Raw genomic sequence first — 22,196 nt, 5'->3', positions numbered from 1 at the left:
GGTACATTGTGCTGCTTTTCATGCATGCCATGTGCTGCTTCTACTCATGACATGGCATACACGGTACATTCAATAACCATGAACATGAACCAGGATTATAAGATAAAAAACCTAAATGTCTATAACTTTACATGTCAGTCTGATTAGACAAAATAAAGTAGCAACATTCTAACTCAAGCTCAAAGTCAAAAGGAGTGAATATATCCTACCCAATCTGGCTGTTCAAGATCTCATATGCTAACCACCAACAAGCATGACACACAGATGACTCATCCAACGAACAGTTGGTAGTTTATGACACCTTTATCACCTTATAAATATCATGATCCAGAAGACATTAGCCAACAACTTCAGCATTAAGCACAATCAGATCACAACGATCCGAGATCAAAATATGGATAACAGACTCTCGAGCAGCGCCTTGGCAACCCCAATTGTATCAAGGGGGCTACTTTTGTCTAAATCTTGTCAAAGTCTATGCGGTCTTCCATCTTCTTCCAAAATCAATGGCATAGAAAGACTACTAGAAATTATGAAACATAAGTTGAGTTATGGTGCCAAAATCCTTCCACTCGGCCGCGAGGGAAGAATCCTTGGTAAAAATTTCAGTACCCGGGACTCTGAGAAGTTGTTGCATGCTACCCGATGTTCCATATACACTACAGCTGGCCCGATCGCAGGCATCCTCTTTATCACTACCGAAAGGGTTGGATTTTGTAGTGATAGGTCTGTCAAAACGTATTCTGCAGCAGGAGAGGTGTTAAAGTTCCAATATAAGGTGTCGATCCCCTTAGAAAAGATTAAAGGAGTAGGAGAGATCGCGAACATGAAGAGGCCATCGAAAAAGTATATGGAGCTTGTGACGGTGGATGATTTCAGCTTCTGGTTTTTGGGATTTTCTAATTATAAGAAAACTTTAAGATGTCTCCTTCAGAGAATCAGCCACAATTGCTAGTTTAGCAACAAATTGTAAATCATTAGTAGTCAACTCTTCATTGTAAATTCAAATTATACAACAGTATGTTGTATGTCTATACAAGAAGAAACTGTCACAAATTCAATATTTGATCCTTTCAATACTGATATCATTTCTATATTTGATCCTTTCATCTGTTTTGATCATGTGCTATCTGTACTAACATGTGGAAAGCTTATATGAGAATTGACAACTTCATAGTTCTTGGTTTTTCACCTAACAATTGATAACTTCATTAGACAAAATGTACTTGCCACAATACTAACATTTGGAGATATATTGCAAAATGTTTAAAAATCTACCAAGAAGCAGTTGCATCCACACAAAAGGAATACAAAAACCTTTTCAATATATTATTAGGGTCGGAGTTGATAAAAAGGTTGGTAGTTTGATGGTTTAATAATTTCAATGGATGCCGTTATGAGGTAAAAGTACTCTCCGAGTAATCACTACAGGGTAGGTTGCCAATGCGACTTTCTTCAACTCCGTCTAATTACTCGGAATCGATCAAACGCGATCAACCTTGGCCAGAATCGGATCTAGTAGGTCAACTCGGGCCGAGGTTGACTTATAGAAAAATAAAACATAATTTCTACGCTTATCATATTAAAGAATATGAATATCATTTTCACGTATTTTGTTATAAATGTTAGTAAATTTATGTTATTTGAGATATATTTAATTTCCGAAACTAATTTCTCTATAACTTAACATGTCCAAGTATTCTCCCAATTCCCCGGTCGACCGAATAGGTAGTGCCTAGAGACTTTTGCAACTATCGTAAAAACCTAAGTTATGTTAGATTTAAGCAACGTAAAGATATCAACCTGACTTTTTTTTCCTATGCAAGTTCGTTTTTAGAGAAATCTGAAATATATATAACTAGGTTAGTTCCCCGTGTGTTACACGGGTTGAACAATTTAAACTATATAGTATAGATATTTCCTGTAAATGCAAAACAAAGACAGAGACATTTACATACCATATTGACATAAATGAGTTAATATAAATGTAACTCATCAACCCGTACATATTAATTAATGTCGTAGAGTTCGATAAGACGGCTCTAATGTCGGTTGAATGAGGTCAATCAGAGTATATTTGATACTCTTTGGACGACTTCTTATTTTTTGAATATTTGTATTTTATTCTAAACCTATTATTTTAATCAATTAAATGAGAGAATGACAAGTGTCCCAAAGTAGTTTTCTTTTATTATATAGTATAGATAGATATAGATTAATAATTAATAATATCTAAATTTTTAACTCTATCAGTAGAAATAAAGATATACATCAATTTTTTTTATACAAAAATAGGAGATGTATAATTCAATTTAGAATTATTAGATCATTTTGAAATTCAAAGGCACGAATTGAGTTTTAAAAGCCAAAGAATTTGTTTATGATAATTAACCCATTATAATTCTTTTTTTTCTTAATCAACTTTTTACGGTCTTTTTTTTTTAAATAAACTAAAATTTTTGTTTAACAACAGGTTATTGAATTAATGATAAGAATTTGTATTTGATTAGATTAAATATTATTATTATTAGTATTATTAATAATTTTAATCAATTAAATGAGAGAATGACAAGTGTCCCAGAACAGGTTTCTTTTATTATATAGTATAGATAGTCCTCTTTAGATACTTTTCCAACTCTTTAGATACCTAATCAATAAGTAAACGCATTGCCCCGTGGCGCAATTCTATGACCTTAAGATTGGTTTTCCCGCTTTTTTTTATTAACATAGTCTGATCCCATGACCCGTGACTTGCTTCTTTTGAAATTTCTTATTTTCCCCTGCAATCAAATCATTGTTTCCTTATTTTCCACTATAGTCAAATCAGCGAAGAATCACTGCTAACTATTTAAGATTTTATTTATTCAACCCCCCATGTAATACATTGATATCCAACCTATGTATATAGAACTCTATTTCATACTATTAACAGACTTTTATTTGTTTGTTTGGCGCCAAATTAGATACTAAAACTCGTTTTCTTTCTGAAACCAACCAAATATCCAGGATTTTGTACACGTGAATCTGATGAAGCAAGATAAAGGGTGTCACCACTAACATTTCTGTTTACTTTGTTTGCCGATGTCATCTGCATGTGACATGTTTCCTTGTCAGTTACAATATGCTTTTATCCAACTTCTACCCACAACCAGCTATGAAAGGAATACATAGTCAGCATGATTTCAAAAACATATGTATAAAACCTTATCTAAAGGGCCATTGGACCAATATCACTCAAGGAAAAGTGGCCTAGAAAAAAGTATAATACCAACCTTAATCAGTCAAAATAGGCAAATCATATCAAACAACCATTGATGATGAAACATACATGACTCGTCCAACTAAAAGCCATTAACTTATTCCATCTTTATTCTTTAGCAACTTCTAAACATCATGATCCAGCGAGCTCGATCAGATTGGTCTCGAACTATGGGCTTCAAGGTACATTCCATTTTAACAAAGCATATGTTGTTGGTCTCAAGTGGCATATATATGTGGTCAATCGTATTAAGGCGAGGTTATACTCTACATGCATTCACATGGAAATTTAGCTAACCGGGTCAAGGAACCTGAAATGTAAGTGATGATATTAGCTTTATCTTGATTAACCAGATTGGGCTCTAAAGTAGTGGCAAATGAGCCTTTACACATCATCAGATTTAAAGAATTTCAACCTTTTTATAGAATCCCAAATAGGCCAAGTCATGTCAGGATTTGGAAAAAAAAGAGAGACATGATATACATAAAGTGGTGCATGTTCTTTTATATATAATCTTCCTTTGTTCTAGGTGTTGGTGCACTTGTGTCTGTACTTTGTCTGTATTCGGTCACGATGTAAACGATGTCCTTGTCAGTCCTGTAAGTTGACCAAGTCAACCGTCCTCCTGATTTGACTTGGACCAACAGTTAGGAATATGTTTGTAAAGTGTCTGAGTCGAAAGATGGGCCATCGAAGGATTATGTCTATCCTTCGATGAGCTCGAAAGATGTCCAACGAAGGATACTGTTGAACCTCGAAGGATATACCATCCTTCGAGGTAAATATGGATCCTTCGATGGCTTAGTGATCGACAGATAATCTTTCGGTCAATCTGCATGATCCTTCGACCAGATCTGTTGGGCTGGGTGTATAAATACCCATGCAGTGTGTTAGACAGATAGAGATGCACACCGAGAGATAGAGAGTTTGAGAGCATTCTGTCCAGGAACACACACACACACTAGAGGGTTTGCAAAACTGATTTGTAAACATTGTGCTTGTAACCGGAACCTTTCATTCGCATTAATACAAGTGGTGTTAATCGGTGAATCTTTGTGTGTTTGTGTTTGTGCTTGTTTCATCCCGGTTTGCTTGCTAGCTTGGATTCCGCACTCGCTAGTGGGTTAGTATAACAAGGTTTAGGTTCGGCATCCTCCTAGAGGGACCTACAAGTGGTATCAGAGCTAAGGCTCTTTACCTTGTTTAAAACCGGGTTTTGTTCAAGTTCTTGGTGTGTTTGGACACTTGGTTTAGATCCCGTTTTTAGTGTTTTTCTTGGATTTCTTGGCATAAAAACGTGTTCTAAACCAACCGGGTGTGTTTAAAAGCGGGTTGGGTAACTTAAAACTTGTGTTTAAGTGACTTTGTGATTTCCGGCCAAACTCCGGTCATAATTCCGGTGACTGGTTCTGGATAAGGATTTCCTTTTTGGGTAATTTTTGTTTGAAAATTCTGAGTTGGTAAGAAGGTACAGTCTGACCATACCTTTTGCCGAAAATTGACCTTCACCAACCCATCACCTTTTCACCAACCTTTCACATCAGTGTCAGTGTGTCAGTGAGCATTCGAAAGATATCCTTCGACCTCGAAAGACCATCTTTCGATCAAAGACAGCTCGATAGATAAGCATCTTTCGAGTAGTCTTTCGAAGTCTAAGAATTATCTTTCGTTTCTGGAATCTATTCGAAAGATAGTTGTTCGAAAGATAAGGATTTATTTCGAAAGATAAGGATTTATCTCGAAAGATAAGGATCTTTCAAGTGTGAATCTTTCGAAATTTTGAATCTTTCGAAACCATTGCTCGAAAGTCAACAGTGATCTTTCGAACACTGTTGATCATTCGAACAAGTGTTGATCTTTCGTCTGTAATCTGTTTATAGTTAACAAGTTTCTGTTTTTCAGATCTTTCGAACCAGGATCCTTCGATAAGTTGATCCTTCGTCAATCATCTTTCAAGCTATTGATATAGAATTTATTTTTCTTATCAAAGATGAATCCGAGTTGGTTGGGAACTCCGGCTCCAGACAGTGGAAAATATACAAGTTCGGGTTCCACTCCCTCATGGTTGGGTACACCGACTCCAGACAGTGGAAAATACACGTGTACAAGTTTATCTCCATCATGGGCCGAATCTCCCACACCACCTCGAATTACTGCAGAAATGTGGGCATCGGTTACTAATCAAAAGCAAAGTGAACCGAAAATAACAACAGATTGGTTTGGCAATCCAATACAAGTTCCTGTAAAGCCAGCTCCAGCCACAGACTTGTATGGAAATCCATTACCCCCAGTTGGTTTACAACACCATCGTTCTACTGTAGAACCATCATCTCATGATCCAAAGAACAGTAGTCAGACAAAATCGGCGTTGTATGCTGAAATTATCAAAGATGCAAGCAATGGTGAATCCTCGGGAAATGATGACAGTTCTGAACATGACAGAAGTTCAGATGAAGATGTCTCAACTTCAGTTGAGGGTGATACAACTTCAAGTTCAAGTTCGAGCGAGGATGGATTTAAATGTGAATCATCAAGGGGGGTTATTAATTCTGATGCAGAAAGGCCAACACCTGAGAGTGATTCCAGTCAGGTATGTGCCGATAAACCCACTGCTGTAGATTGTGATAATTGTGCTAGATTAAGAGTTAAGTGTGCTGATCTAGAAGCAAACATGTCTGAGTTGCAAGGCAAACATGATGCTTTACAAGCTAGTTTGTTTGACTTGCAAGACAAACATGTTTCATTGAATGCCAAGTGGTGTGAATTGCAAAGCAAACACGAAGCTTTGCAAGAGAAATATGATGTGACATTTATTCACAACCAGAAGTTGACCGTGGATCTTTTAAAATGCACTGAAGCCAACATGTTTTATGAGAACCATGAAAAAGAGTTTAAGTCGGTAATTGAGAACTTGAAGAAAGATAAAACCGAATTAACAAAAATGGTTTCCAGAAAACAAACTGACATAAATTTGTATATATCTCGCCTTGAGACTATGCAAAAAGAGATGGCTTGTGTGAAAACCGAAAGTGAGGCGATCCAACTTAAGCTAGACAGTTATTTGAGCTCTAGCTATGTGTTGGATCACATCATTGACGTTCAGAAAGAAAAACGGGATGTCACATGCATAGGCTACAAGAAATGTCCACCACCAGTGAGACACAATTATGATACATTGCCTGACGAGGAGGATAGAGTGTTCTTTGAACCATCTGTTCCTCTAGATGTAAAGGAGTTTGCAACAGGACTCGGATATAAGAAAGATGTATCATCCGATTCAGATGTATCAGCAGATACATGTGTGTCTTCTGCTGAACTGAATCAGGACCCTCCAGTCATTACTGAGGATGCCGATTCTTCTGATGATGAATCTGATGATACTGTCCCAGCAAAGTCTGATGCGGTAGTCAAGAATGAGGACATACCTCTCGAGAATTACATTCTATGTGATCCTCCTGCAAAACCCGCTAAGACTGTTGCAATTGAGTCCTCGTCTGCACAAGAGTCGGAGGGTGTGAACTTGCTGTACACTCTTGTTGGTGATGATAAAATTTATTCAGACAAAGATTTTCCGATTATGAATGTTAATCAATCATTAATCAGTGAAGTCTTTAAAAATTCGACAAGTAAGTTTTTGGGAAAGACAGGATCACGTGTTACAGTTACACAGTGTCCTCCTATTCCAAAGGCTGAAATTCGAAAACAATATGGCAATCAGAAATTACCAACAGAGAAGAGGCAGCCAAATCATGCCAAACCTAAAGGAAAAGCACCGACTCAGGGTCAGAAGAAACAGACCCAAAAGAAAAACAAGAATGTGAACTTTGTGAAATCCAAGGGAACGGACAAAATCGAAACTTTTGAGAACAAATCTAACTTAGATTTTGTTAAACAAGCAACAGTGTTGAAAAGAAATGATCCAAACTGTTCAAAACCTAGTACCTCGGGATCACAAAGTTCATCATCGTCGGCAAGACGATCACATGATGCTTCGGGGATTGTTGAACGAAGATATTGTTTTGAGTGTGGTACAATTGGACATATAATTCGAAATTGTCCATATCTTCATAAGTTGAAAGCAAAGGTTGATGATCCCCGTGAACAAAATCATGCCGCCCAAGAGAATAGAAAAGGCAAACAGGGCGAAAACAAGAAAAAGGATCGGAAGATAAACTTCGTGAAATCAAGAGGGACTGATAAAATTGATACTTTCAAAAGCAAATCCAATAAGGATTTTGTTAAACAAAGTAAAATTTTGAAAAGAAACAGTCAAAACAACTATACACAACTCACAAACGGTTGTGATGTAGGACCAAGTACCTCAAGATCACGAAGTTCATCATCCAGCTATTACAGTTATGATACTCCGAGGTTTGTTGAGCGGAGATCATGCTTTGAATGCTGTGAGTATGGACACATCATTAAGAATTGTCCATATCTCACCAAGAGAAAGTCAAAAATTGATGCCCCCCATGGTAACAATTACCATAAAAGATCTGTTTCACCAAAACAAGACCCTCGTCTTGTTAAACAACGAGAAAAGAAACAGAAAAAGAAACAAAGAAAAGAAGCTGAAAAGGTTTTAAAACCGGAGGTCATCCAAACAAAATCTGTTAAATCGGATGTTAAACATGAAAAACTGAAACAGATTTGGATACCAAAACCGGTAACTGTTTCAGGGGGAACTGCATCAATTCCGAATCATCGGGAAATGGATGTTACAATTCTCGATGATGACGGACGACCCAAGTCTGTGAAGGCTTGGGTCCCCCTCTCCAACTAATCTCTGAATGAGTGTGCAGGATGTTCCAGGAGGAACTATTGATAGTCTTAGGATTGTTGATAGTGGAGCGTCCATGCACAAGTTTGGCGACATAAGGCTCCGAAATATTGTTATATCTAGGAGAATGTTGTTGTCATTGATGGAGAGGAAGGAAAAAGAAAAGAAGACAAAAATGTCTGATGAAAGAATATGGATGAATGAAGTTGCAAAATTTGACCAGATGAAGAACGTGCCAAAATTTGGTTGTTATGGTCTTTGATCGGGTCCTCAGGAAAGAATACAATGAAATGTGTGCAGATGCCGTGGCGTGGATTGAACATCCGCACACTACTTCTCAAAGAGAAAGACAAAGGCCTTCGCTGGTACAATGTGTAAGACCAGCCGGAACCAAAGGTTTTTGATCTTGTTGCTGTGAAGAGATTTCTCAGTAGCTACAAATTCGACTTTGAAGTCCACACCGGGTGGATATCCAGTTTGGGAGAGTGCTCAGATTCCTTGCAATGCACGAAGCAGTTGCAGGATACGGTTTTTAAAATTTCTAATCTCTCCTATACTTGTTGATTTTTAAGCTGCTTTATGAATTATATCATCTCATACAACACTCTTTGGCCTGACACGTTGATCTCGAATATCACCTCACACGTGATTGTTTCTCTATGAAACTCGTCAATGTTGTCTTGGTCCACACCGATGACCAACGTGCCGACCCTTTTACCAAAGCATTGACAAATCAAGATTTGATTCTCTTTTTATTATTGGTAAGCGGCATTAAGGTCAAGCAAGAGTAAAACCAACATCGGAAAATCATTTTTGTAAATATCTTTGTGTTTTAAATTTCTCTTCGTTATTGATTTTAGGGGGAGTAAATCCAAAAATCTGAAAATCCAAAAACCTCGAAAAATTTCAAAAACACAAAAACAATAGAAAAGAAAAAATGAGTTTCCTGGCGAGCAAAAGAGAAAATGATAGTACATCAGTGGTCTATCCAAACCTCTTTAAACCTTAAATGAAAAACGATAAGCAGCTCTATATAAGATGTATCGGTAGGCTCACAATCATTTTAAAGTGTGCAGGGTGATATAAATCTTAAATCGACTGAAGATCAGGTGGGAACCATTCATTGGCATATGGTCTTAGTACCGAAATTTCGTTTGATAGATTGCCGAGGTTCTGAGATATTCGGTCTTTATGCTGCTTATCATCTGGGTATCATGGTTGTATCTTTTACCGAAAAATAACGGGGACGCAAGTCTAGATCTTCCATGATACTATACATACGTGTACATATTACATACTGCATTCGACCTCAATAAGTGATAAACAATCACATGTCCAAATCAAATAAGTGATAAAATATCACATTTTTCCGGGAGTCAAGTTCGTCTCTCTGCTGTACGAAAGTACTGACCTGTTCACGGACTTGCTCCTGTGCCCTCATGCATATGAAAATCAAGTTCCTCGTCAATAAGTGATTATATCACATAGGGCTTGTTTTCAAATCAAAATAAGTGAGAATCTCACATCATATACGGTCAAACAGATGATAATCGGTATACTCACCGGTAAGATGAACCCTCGTGCATACCTTGATACGGGAATGTGTCGTGATGTGGATGAACACCGGTCGGTAAGTATAAATCATACCTTAACGTATCCCCACGTCATGATTACATCTGATAAGTTGAGCTTAAGTGGACAACAATACCGATAATTGTTATAGGATGCTTATCTTAATGTTAATTAATTGAACAACAGGAGCGTTTTGGCATGACCGTACACTGATATGATTCTCTTACCCTCGAAACTCGCAAAAAGAATGTCTGTATATATTTACTGCTTTCAGTCTTTACATTTGAAAAATTCAAAAATACCAAAAAGATTTTATTTCTACTTTATTTTCGATCGTACGATGTTGGAACTCTAGTCTTCGTTACCTGAAACCTGAACGAAAACCGAATTGACTAAATCTTCATAAACGGTCGAAATTTGCAAGTTTTGAAAGTTAAATCTAAAATTGACAAATTTATAAAACTTTCAAACTGTCGGACGGTGTTAGATTGTGACATGGTCATACGTGTGTCATTTGTTTATGTTAACTATATTCCAAGCAGTTGTTCTCATTACGCGTTTAGATTTCTTGCATGTGCAGATTCTAAAGGCTAGGAGAACATGGATAATGACAAGCTTTGGAATGAAGACACGACGTGAAGGCACTCAAAAGATGAAGTTGATCGAGTTGCCGCTGACCATCATCAACACCACAAGGATCTCACTTCATAAAGATCAAGTCATTCACGAGCATAACTCAAGGGGGAGCTTATGTTAAGGGGGAGTTTGTCAACACACTTCCTACATGATACGGGTAGTTTGTTGATACACTCTCTGCTTTCAAGACGTGAAGACCTTAAAGATCCTCCGACATTGAAGACTTGAAAGGACATCAGAGTCTTGAAGACATGAAGATCAACGATGATCAAGATCGAGACAAATTTACAACCATCGAAGTTCGAGACAAAGCTACAGCCAAGGGGGAGTTTGTTGGTGCACTTGTGTCTGTACTTTGTCTGTATTCGGTCACGATGTAAACAATGTCCTTGTCAGTCCTGTAAGTTGACCAAGTCAACCGTCCTCCTGATTTGACTTGGACCAACAGTTAGGAATATGTTTGTAAAGTGTCTGAGTCGAAAGATGGGCCATCGAAGGATTATGTCTATCCTTCGATGAGCTCGAAAGATGTCCAACGAAGGATACTGTTGAACCTCGAAGGATATACCATCCTTCGAGGTAAATATGGATCCTTCGATGGCTTAGTGATCGACAGATAATCTTTCGGTCAATCTGCATGATCCTTCGACCAGATCTGTTGGGCTGGGTGTATAAATACCCATGCAGTGTGTTAGACAGATAGAGATGCACACCGAGAGATAGAGAGTTTGAGAGCATTCTGTCAAGGAACACACACACACACTAGAGGGTTTGCAAAACTGATTTGTAAACATTGTGCTCGTAACCGGAACCTTTCATTCGCATTAATACAAGTGGTGTTAATCGGTGAATCTTTGTGTGTTTGTGTTTGTGCTTGTTTCATCCCGGTTTGCTTGCTAGCTTGGATTCCGCACTCGCTAGTGGGTTAGTATAACAAGGTTTAGGTTCGGCATCCTCCTAGAGGGACCTACACTAGGTATTGTCTTCTATTCCAAATTTTGAAATCAACCTAAAGTGGTGCATGTTCTTTTATCCTTCTTGCTTTCTGAAGATTAAAAAAAGAATATGCCATTTAATGTATATATATCACATGAAGAAGTTCAAAATCACCATTATTTGCTTTAAAGTTGTGTATTTTTGGCTGATTGTTGAGTTGTTGATTTGAGAAGGAGCTGACATATGAACTAGGAGATTCCCGCTTGGACCAACCGGACAAGAGCAACAATGCAGAAAAAAGGTCCAATATTAAAAAGGGCTAAATTTGCGCTATGAGTAACGAGGCCTATACGTAATAGGCTAAAAGATCTCAAAGAGCCGAATCATTTTTAAACAAAGATATATAGAAATCCTAATTAGTTATCTATTAATGCGTGGTTAATTATATTTAACAATTCAATAAATTCTTTTAGGATTACGAATTACCAGCATTTGTATTCCTTCGCTATTTATACACATCAATAAATTAAAATTATTAATTACACATTTTGTTCAATTTCCCAAAGTATATGTATTTTTAATTCAAAGCCCTACTTCTTTATAGTAGTAAAATTAGTCATTCCTATTATCTCCTTTCTCCGGAAAAGTATTTATAATCACTTATTGTGCCGTTTCTCAATTTGAAGGAACAGTGTGCTCATTTTAGGAGTTCTAAATAACGGTTAAAGTGAACCGAAAACAACAATGGAAGCTACAACTTTTTTTTCAAGGCGAGGTTGGCAAGCCACCTACCTTTTAAGTTTTAAAGTAATTTTGCTCCCACCGTTCAATAGAACAATGTGTTTTAGGTATGTGAAGAATCACTTTATAAGATACAAGTTGCAACAAGTAGTAACAATGTACGGGTGGTACGTAATAAGTTACTTAAACTTGGTGAGTTCTTAAGCATTTCGATTAAGTAACTATAAGTTTTTGGTTGATATAGACACAGTTTTTGTATGTAAAGAATTTTCTAGACGCTAATGTGGCAAATTCATTGTAGATATAGATAAAGTAGTGATGCTTGAGCTGTATCCCTTTAGTTACAGAGGCGCTTGTTTGTTAGACATTTGCGACGCGTGTTTAAAATACCAATATTCTAAATTGAGCTCATAAGTCAAAAGGGGTGAATATATCCAACCCAATTCGACTTTTCAAGATCTCACATGCTAACCACCAACAAGCATGACACACAGAAGACTCATCCAACTAACAGTTGGTAGTTTATGACACCTTTATCAGCTTATAAATATCATGATCCATAAGACATTAGCCAACAACTTCAGCATTAAGCACAAGCAGATCATAACGATCCGAGGTCAAAATATGGATAACAGACTCTTGAGCAGCGCCATGGCAGCCCCGATCGTATCAAGGGGGCTACTTTTGTCTAAATCTTGCCAATCCCTTTGCACTCTCCCGTCGTCTTCTAGATTCAATGGCATAGATACAACAGACAGTCTTGCAGTCTCCATTCAAAATCATTGTAATTGTTTTGTTGGTATCAGAATCATCGGACACCCAGGACCATTCGGAACGGACCGGGTTGTCATCGTACTCACAATCACAATCAACCAAATAACAACGTTTGCAGATTTGCATTGTAACAGTAAACGAAAACAGGAACAATGAAACAAACTTACTGCAATTGCCGAATTAAATATAATGCACAGAATCAGTGACTAACTTCGAATAACTTCATAAACTTCAAGTGAATTCGGTACATTAAAAAAACAAAGTTACAGCCCTATATATAACACTGTGAACCGGTGCCTGTTGAAACGACGTATCCCTTAGTGAAGCGATGTGTCTGTGGTAACTACCTTGCCAATCGGTACGTCTTGTTTCCCCTGATAACTGCTGCTTCGGTATTCACATTGATTCATCTAAAACGGGCCCAAACTAAGCTGATCCAATGCCGAGACCTTCTGGACTTATACGACCCAAACAGAAAAACATAAACGTGGCCTCAGGCCCAAGTTTGATGCAAACAATAAAACATAATAAGTGTTTGACCCATTAACTAATAAACAATCATAAACGTAAACGTATCAAGACCATATCAAGAAAACTTGGCAAAAACCATATCAAGACATCATCAAAACTCGCATCATAAAACTTATCATATCCCGCCAATTCTTCGTGCATCAAGAGCAAATCCAACGGTTCTAAGCAACTATCCATTATTAAACCGTTTTCGATCACGTCATCTTCATCTTGGGAAAGGACCACCGCCCTTTCACGTAAGTCTTGCTTCGATTGGCGAGGGTTATCTTTCATGCCCTCGTAGTAGATCATAAAGCAAACTTTTTGCTTTCTTGAAAACACAACTTCATCCTTCTTGGTTCCCGATGTACCTTCACCGTTTGCTTTCTTCTTTTCTTCACGCTCCTTCTTAAATTCTTCTTCATAGAAATCTTCTATGTATTTCTTAAGTTTCTCCTTCTCCATCCGGTGACCGTTATCGACATCAAAACGATCATAGAATCGATTCAAGTACTCCTCTTCTAGATCAACATTTGATTTTTCTTCATACACATCGAAACTCCTAACTTGTGCACCGAACATTCTCTTCAACATACACTTGTCACCCGTGGTGACCGTCTCGATCCCTTGGAACAACAATTGTTCCAAACTTAGAACATTCTTCTCCATTCTCGGTACATAACTTACACACGAAATCGTTTTCTCTCTTCCATCGACCGGTATTCTCACTTCACCAACGCCCCATGAACAAACAAAAAATTCTTCTTTTTCTCGTTCGTGATTACCCCGAAATGCCTCTTGAACCGTTTGAACAAACTACGGTTCCCGGTCATGTGTGTCTTGAAACTTGGATCAACGACCCACATTTCGCTAAACAAACCACCGCTCGTACCATCGACTAAGTAATCATCTTCTTCCGGTAACGGGCCTAAATTGATATATTTACTAGGGCAAATGGAGGCTATGTGCCCAAATTGTTTACAAATAAAATATATCACCCCGGCCTTCCTCGGCCGTCCAACCGGTGCCTTCCCTTTCCGGTTAACTTTCTTTCCAACGCCTTTAGGAACCTTCTTCTTCGCATAATCCTTCCCGGATGACTTCACCGAACATTTGGTTGGCTTCCCCTGCGCAACTCTTTTCCCAAGGTTGCAGCCCCGGCCGCACTTTCCAACGTTCCCAACATTACTACTACTTCCGATCTCTACCGCTTTTGTGACAACTCGTATTTCGAACCTATCCTTTATGTAACGTTACGTGCTTATGTGAACTATATGAATTGATTAATTGCATGATATATTATATGAATGTGTATGTGCTTACATGAAACAAACCAATTGCACAACACAACCCAATCGCACAAGGCCGGTTGGGCCGCACAAACCACACTCGGATCAAAAGGGGCAACATGGTTTTGGGTTCGGCCCACTACCCTTGCACGCATAACACTAGAATGATTGTAACTTTCTCATACTTTTGCAAGACACCCACACATACACAAACCCTAGTTTTCTCTCATTCTCTCTCTCAAACTCGACGGCAATCACCTCCCATCTCTCGAAGATTATCTCCTTGTTCGGTTCGAATTTCCTTCTAACCGATTAGTGTTTGTTATTGTTGATGTTATGCATGATTAGATGATTGAATGATATTATGTGATGATGCTTAGATGAATCGGATTGTATAACTAAGTTGAAATCGGTCGCATATATGATAAACAATACGGAATTTCATGATCATGTTCCTGTGAATCGGATAATGGTTACAGAACTTGATCGGATTGAAAACCTGTTAACATATGTAATTTACACATAAGCTAGGGTGCATGATAGTTAGAATCCGCTGGTTCGATAATCCGATTGCATGTTTGTTTGATTGATGGATCATTGTTCTTGATGATGATGATGATGATATGAGTGTTTGAATGTTGAAATAATTGTGATTTGATCTGATTGTGAAACTACCAAATCTGTTTGCAACTGTTACGGAATAGATGAGCTTGAATTAAGGAAATCAGTTACACATCTAGTCTCAACCCGGATTGCGAGTCGAGAACTCCTAGTCTCGACTCGAGACCACATTAGCAACACAAAACAGCATAAACCGAAACCACGGTTGCGGGTCCGATTACGACTCGAGACCGTGTAGTCTCGACTAGAACATGACAACTCGAGATCACCTTGTTGCGACTCGAGACTTTGAAACCAGTACAACACGAGACCACTTAGTCTCGACTCGAGAGCTTAGTCTCGACTCGAGACCATATATACGTAGACTCTGCTATTGGGCCTGCACACTGTTACGAGCCCAACTGATTGGGCCGGATACTTGGACTCTGCTTGTTTATGTAATTGTTCTGCTGATACCTATAAGTGAATATGATGACCAATATTTGTACACAACTTGTTACAATGTGTGGAACATACGTGCAATACTAGTATATGAATCTGATTGGTATGATAACTGTGATAGGACGTGGTTGATCACTTTGTAGCTTAATTGAACTGTTGTGTATCATACCGAGCAACCCCAGGTGAGTTCATTGCATTTCTCAAGCATGCGTCCCGGTGGTTTGGGACAACTAGTAAACATTTGGAAGGGAAACTTGGGTAAACAGTTAAATCGGTTTTTGGTTATTGAACATGGAATCTATCATTATTGGATTGCCTGTAGGGCAATGGGGTAGTTAGTTGATAGCGCTATTAGGTTCGATACCTCACACCGGGCCGTAAGGACGGGCGTGAACTAATTATCTGGGCATCATTACCAATGCTTGGTTAGGGGCCTTGGGGACTGGACACACTTCCAGGTTATTAAGGGGCACACTCCCCGGATACATATGGGCACACTCCCTAGGGTATCTAGCATGTTATAAAGCAACATCGTATCGCAACGTTGAATTGGCTTAACATACATCTGGTAACAAAGCACGTTAACAAAACCTTGAACTCACCAGCGTCGTCTGACACACTTGTCTGCATGCTTGCAGGTCGTTAGAATTCGTGACATGGACTTGCTATCTGGGAGTGCTGGAGTGGTCATGGATCGAGGCTCTTGGATTAACTTATAAGTGATACATTGGTGTTGAGCATTATTTTGAAACAATTGTGTCACACCCCGATTTCCACGTGTATCACCGGTGGGCCCGGTGGGGGATTACCGTGATGATGTTGGCAACAATATAGTCAAACCACACAATTATATAAATGCACAGCGGAAGCTTAAGATAAATATGAACTTCAACCTCTGGTTATAATATCAAATGTATTACAGAAGTCGAATATATCCACAGCGGATCAAAATAATAATATATTGTTCATTCAGATACGGCATCGAGTTTGCGAGACTATTCGTGATGCTTAGGAAGCTAATACCAGCCAATTTCGTATAGTACCTGCACTTAATCTTTTTGGGGAAAATACGTCAGTTTACACTGGTAAATACATTCAACTGACACATTTGAAAATGTTATTTAAAATTGATTTGAATGCACAAGGCACAAACTCTTTTATAACTTGGGAAAATTATTCAAATCTTGTGAACGTTTTACATGTTCTTTTATGCGTTCAGTAGCCCGGGTCGTGCCGGGTTAAAGATTTACAGACACACCACATTGCGTAAAACCGTAGTATAAAAACCAACGGCTACGTATTTTAATTTAATGTCGACAATGTATACCGGGTGTACGCCTACACCGGGATGTCGATGGTTGTGGCCATTTCGTAAAATGATGCCACGGATATCCGGGACAACGGTCATTAAACCCCCCAAAGGCTTTTAAGAAACAAAACTGTTTTAATGAGCCGATCATATTATTTAATTAACCACCTAAGCGATGGAAAAATATAATGCTCAATCAAGCGGTATTAACATACCGTAACCCAAGCCCGTATAGGGGAAATAAGTTAAAGTATTTACATTTGCAAGTATATTCCTTAATTTGATTACATCACCGATAGCTTTTACTGGGCTCCTAATCTGGAACGAAGGTTTTAATTAACCTCTTAGAATCCTAACGGGTCTTTATATTGGTCGTAGCCTAGACCGGTTGGTTCCAGAATATAAATATGGTTTAATCGCGCGAAAAGGCGAAAACCGAGAATGGAATGTGATTCTGCCCCAAACAAGTTCAGAGACTTGTTTTATATGGGTTCAAGGTTCACACTCTGGATTTTGGGGTCCAAATAATATAATTTGACCCGTATCGGCTAATTTATGAAAACTAGTTCACAAGCCGAACCGTGTGCGCAATAGGCGAAATGGTTAACCATGAGAGTCTTACGCTTATTTCCTAAGTCAATATGCCTTAAAGAGGTTGTGGTATCAGTAGGATACCTTCCGTGATGCCCGTAACGAGTTTAAGTTAATATTACGCCCCGTAGGGGTTTTCCGGTCATTTTAAAGACTTTTAAAGAGCCTTTCGAGTTCTACAGGAAATCTGAGTTCCCCGAACAGTTTATAAAGCCTAAAATACTTTATTTATTATTTAAAACCAGTAGCAACTGGAATCGGGTCAAAAGACCTTGTAGAACTCAAGTTTTGGCCGAAAAGGGCATATTCGGTATTTACCGAACCGTAGCCATAACCGCAGGTTATGAGCAAGGTAAAAATTATTAAAAATCTTTAAAATTCCCAAAATATTATTTTAATACAGTGGGTAAAAGTTTTGGTGACGAAATCTTGGTTTAGATAGGCGTTATGCTAATTGCGCCGTTTATTACAAAAGTTTATTTTAATTGCGCTATTTAGCATAACTCTCATTCTAGACCTCGGATTGACGTGAAACTTTAAGGACATGCTTATAATTTAATAAGCAAGGTTCGGGTCCGTTCATGTGTCCGAAATATTCGTTTTATTTCGAAAAGGCCGTTACGGTCAATTTTTAGGCGATTAACGGAAATGCGCAAAAGACTCGGATAACTCATGAACCGATCACAGAGGTTTATACCATCATGTAACCTGGTCCTAAGAGAGTCCTAAGGCACGTCTATACCTCACTAAAATGGGTCAGAACTGAAGTCAAAGCAAAAGTCAAACTTTTGCGACATTCGGCTCCGAACCGGTTCAATATAGCAAATGGTCGATTCAAACGAGCGCAAACAAGTTTCTATACTTAATATCATGTTTTATGAGTGTCTAAACAGGTTTCATAGCATACACATTACAGATTATACATAAATCGCAAAAAATAGCTTTCTGTTGACTTTTTAACCGCACGTTTGACTCGACATTTGACATAGTTAGAGTGGTGATCAGAGGGAACCCTTTTAGAGGTTTATTACCCACATTAATACCAACTCATAATTACCTTTGATTCGTCATAAGACAGAACCATCACGGATTTATTCAATATTCAAACCGTATTTACGACGGTTTGTTTCTTAGTGATTCACTAAGCATAAATGAAACTACAAAGGATCTAAGTAACTTACAGAAGTTAAGACTTGGTTATAGAGCAGAGAAGAATACTTGAAAGCTTTTGGAATGATCAGATAGAGGTGTTTGAGTTGTGATGAAAGTTGTGGGCATGAGCATGGTATTTATAGCCAAGGCCAAGCTCTTAGATCATTACACAACACTCTATAACTGATATGGGATGAATGGCATGTGTCCTAGAGGCTTATGGGTAGAGTAGGGGGCAACCATACCTCTGAAGAACCCATAAATTCGTGTCTGGCCGCTTAAAACAGCCAACAGCCACATTTCTGTCGCTGGGCGCTGCTTACGGACCGTATGGCTTCGGCCTTGCGGTCCGTAAGCCATAGGCGGATCTCAGCAATCATTCCCCCTCCTTACGGTCCGTAAGGCATACCCTTTACGGTCCGTAAGGGGTTAAAATTAAATCTTTTTTCAAATCTTTATGTCATGATTAAAAATCTTTGTAATTAATTACCTGACCTTTCGGGTTTGAAGGGGTAACCTTGCGATAAGGCCCTCGATTAATTACGATTAGGGACCTCGCGTTATTTACCCGTATTATTAAGCCCCCGGTTAATTTATTTATTATTCAGAAGGCCTTAATTTATATTATTGATGCTTTTAACCCTTCTCCTACGAATTCGATCGTAACTTTCCCGTTTCATAACGAAACTTCGTGAAATTTATATATTATATTCTAGTGAGCGTATAATACCGTTACAAAGCCTTGGGAACGTTAAAGGGTCACTCAGAGGTATAAATTTAAACATGTTGACACAGTTAACCCCTGTAGCTTGTAATCTCTCACTTTCTTTCGTGTTTCGTTTCCGTATGATCTATGATTCATTCGTTTGAAGGTACAAGCATTATTTAGGGTTACTATATAGTATAATCACCCTTGGTTGACATTTATAACCCTCGAATTTATATACTTTCAAGGTTTGTCAATATTAGTCCTTTATTTAATATCAATGCCACGTGAAATCAAATGACACGTGTTAACACATTATTGGACACAAAAATTCGAGGTGTTACATCCTCACCCCCTTAAAATAAATCTCGACCCGAGATTTACTCAAATAAATAGGGGTATTTTTCTTTCATTGTGTCTTCGACTTCCCACGTATATTCGGGACCTCTACGAGCATCCCATTTGACCATTACAATCGGTACGTGCTTTCTTCGAAGCTTCTTTACCTGTCGATCTTCAATCGACAAAGGTTTTTCTATAAATTTTAAGCTCTCATCTATATGCACATCTGTGTGTGGAATCACCAATGATTCATCGGCGAAGCACTTTTTGAGATTGCAGATGTGGAACACATTGTGAATTCCATTGAGCTCTTCAGGCAAGTTCAACTTATAGGCAACTGACCCGACACGTTCAAAGACCTCAAAAGGTCCTATGTACCTCGGACTCAGTTTGCCTTTCTTGCCGAAACGCATCACCCCCTTCCAGGGTGATATGTAACACCTCGAAAATTTACATCCAATGATGTATTGACACGTGTCATAGACTTTGCATATGCAAAAACAAACTTTAGAGGGACTAAAGTTGACAAACGGTGGAAACTATGGAACATAAGGGTCCAAAGTGTCAACAATGGCTAAATAGACTCCATAATAACCCTACATAATGTTTATAACCTTAAACGGATGGATCATGGATCATACGAAGCGGAAATTGCACAAAAGTGAGGAATTACAAACTATAGGGGCTAAAAGTGTCAACATGTTGAATTTATACCTCTGAGTGAACTTTTGGCAGACCCGAAGCTTTGTAATGCTAAATTATACTCACTAGAATATGTGGTAAAAATTTCACGTAGTTTCGTTACCGTATGACAAAGTTATGGCCAAAACCGTACTTGAGGGGCTAAAAGTGTCAACATGTTGAATTTATACCTCTGAGTGAACTTTTGGCAGACCCGAAGCTTTGTAATGCTAAAATATACTCACTAGAATATGTGGTAAAAATTTCGTGAAGTTTCGTTATCGTATGAGAAAGTTATGGCCAAAACCGTACTTGAGGGGTTAAAAGCGTCAACGTCGAATTTCATGACTTTTCGGGTGAGCGCAAAGTTATCCGAGGACATTACCATGTTGGTAAATGTCCCAAGGTTCTTAAAAACCAGATTTGAGGGTTTACGAGTCAAGATTCATAGCCAAAACCTCGCGTGCAAGGACAGGGACCAAAACTGCCAATAATTAACAAAGTTTGGAGCTGCCAAAAAACCCAGGTGCAGCTTTTTGCGATCAGCTGCTGTTTTGGTCCGAAATTTGAGTGCATAACAGCTAATATCACCTCCTAAGTGCACCAATGGATGGACATGCAAGTATAGACACCTAGAGACCTCTCACAACATCTGATTTCCCTTATAAATCTGATCAATTCATCACTTTTTGAGGCACTTGTGATAGTAACATGAACACCCACAACTTGCAAGAACTCTCAAAGCATTTCCAGGAGCAATCTGATCGTCAAGGCAGCCTCCAAGTGTTTTCTAGGCTTCATTAGGACCTTTGTAAGCATTCATATCATCCTCAAATCCGTTCTAGCATAGATTATTAGTTAAGAGTCAAACCGTTGTTCATAAAGTTTGACTTTTCGATTAAACGAAATTGGCTCTGTCATTTCTCAAATTGAAACCACTTATAAGTTGGTATTTATGTGGGGAACAAACCCTCAAAAGGGTATTCTCTGATTCCCACTCTAAGCATGCTATTTGTCGAGTCAAAGATGTTCTTAAAAAGTCAACAGAAATCGTTTTTGCGAAATATAGCATAAATCGTAATGTAGATGACATGCAATCAGTTTGATCATCAAAAATAACTTATAATGAATATAAGAATGTATTTTATCATAACCAACTCGACAATCATTAGTATAAACTCGGATCGGAACCGAAAGTCCTATAAAACGACTTTTTCGTTGACTCTCGATTCGGATCCATGCATGCATGTTTGAGATCTGTATTAGAGTGTATTTTAGACCATTTTTATTTTAGTCTAACTTTCTGGAATTTTTGCATCTTGAGTCTATGCTTAACCGATTCATATGCATGTTACCGATTATGCTTAAAAGTTGACTATTTTGCCCTTTTTGATATAAAACGTGATTTTTGGAAAAGTGAAAGAGTAGAAATCTTTATTATTAATTTATAAACTGGCACCGAAAATTTGAGGTCAGTTGGTGGTCCAGATTTTGAGTTATGGCCGATAGCGTAAAACTATATCTTTATGTTTAATAAACGGCGCATTTAGCGTATAACCTATTTAAGGCCACTTTTCGATGTAAAACTTTTTACCCACTGATGTTATATAATATTCTGGGATTTTTGAAGATTTTTATTTAATTTTTGGCTGATCGGATCATACGTCGCTAAGTCGATTCGGTTAATGCCGGTTTTGACCGTTTAAGCCATAAAATGAGTTTTATACATTCTTTTGACCCCAAACCTTTTTCTACTGATTTTATTTGTTAAATAAATTATTTTGGGCATTCTGGAAATATAAAAATCTCAGCTTTCTTTTAAAAACCCAGAAACGGCTTTAAATCGCATTTTTAGC

The 22,196-nt window shown here is 38.1% G+C and overlaps 2 protein-coding genes across 2 annotated transcripts in view; both read left to right on the top strand.

Moving 5' to 3' along the window:
- Positions 1–394: 394 nt before the first annotated feature.
- Positions 395–955, top strand: LOC110944480 (putative GEM-like protein 8). Its single transcript, XM_022186145.1, has one exon. It carries the CDS (start codon positions 395–397, stop codon positions 953–955), a length of 561 nt encoding a protein of 186 aa, XP_022041837.1.
- An 11,389-nt stretch (positions 956–12,344) lies between these two features.
- The window catches only part of LOC110864915 (GEM-like protein 7), a 45,892-nt gene continuing 36,040 nt past the window's right edge, over positions 12,345–22,196 (top strand). Inside the window, exon 1 of the mRNA XM_022114083.2 lies at positions 12,345–12,708. Coding sequence (XP_021969775.1) covers positions 12,477–12,708 — 232 coding nt within the window. The 5' untranslated portion in view covers positions 12,345–12,476. The remainder of the gene's footprint in view (positions 12,709–22,196) is intronic.

The sequence above is a fragment of the Helianthus annuus genome, chromosome 6 (assembly GCF_002127325.2).
Source record: "Helianthus annuus cultivar XRQ/B chromosome 6, HanXRQr2.0-SUNRISE, whole genome shotgun sequence".
Taxonomy (NCBI): Eukaryota; Viridiplantae; Streptophyta; class Magnoliopsida; order Asterales; family Asteraceae; genus Helianthus; species Helianthus annuus.
This window is presented reverse-complemented; position numbering and strand designations above follow the sequence as displayed.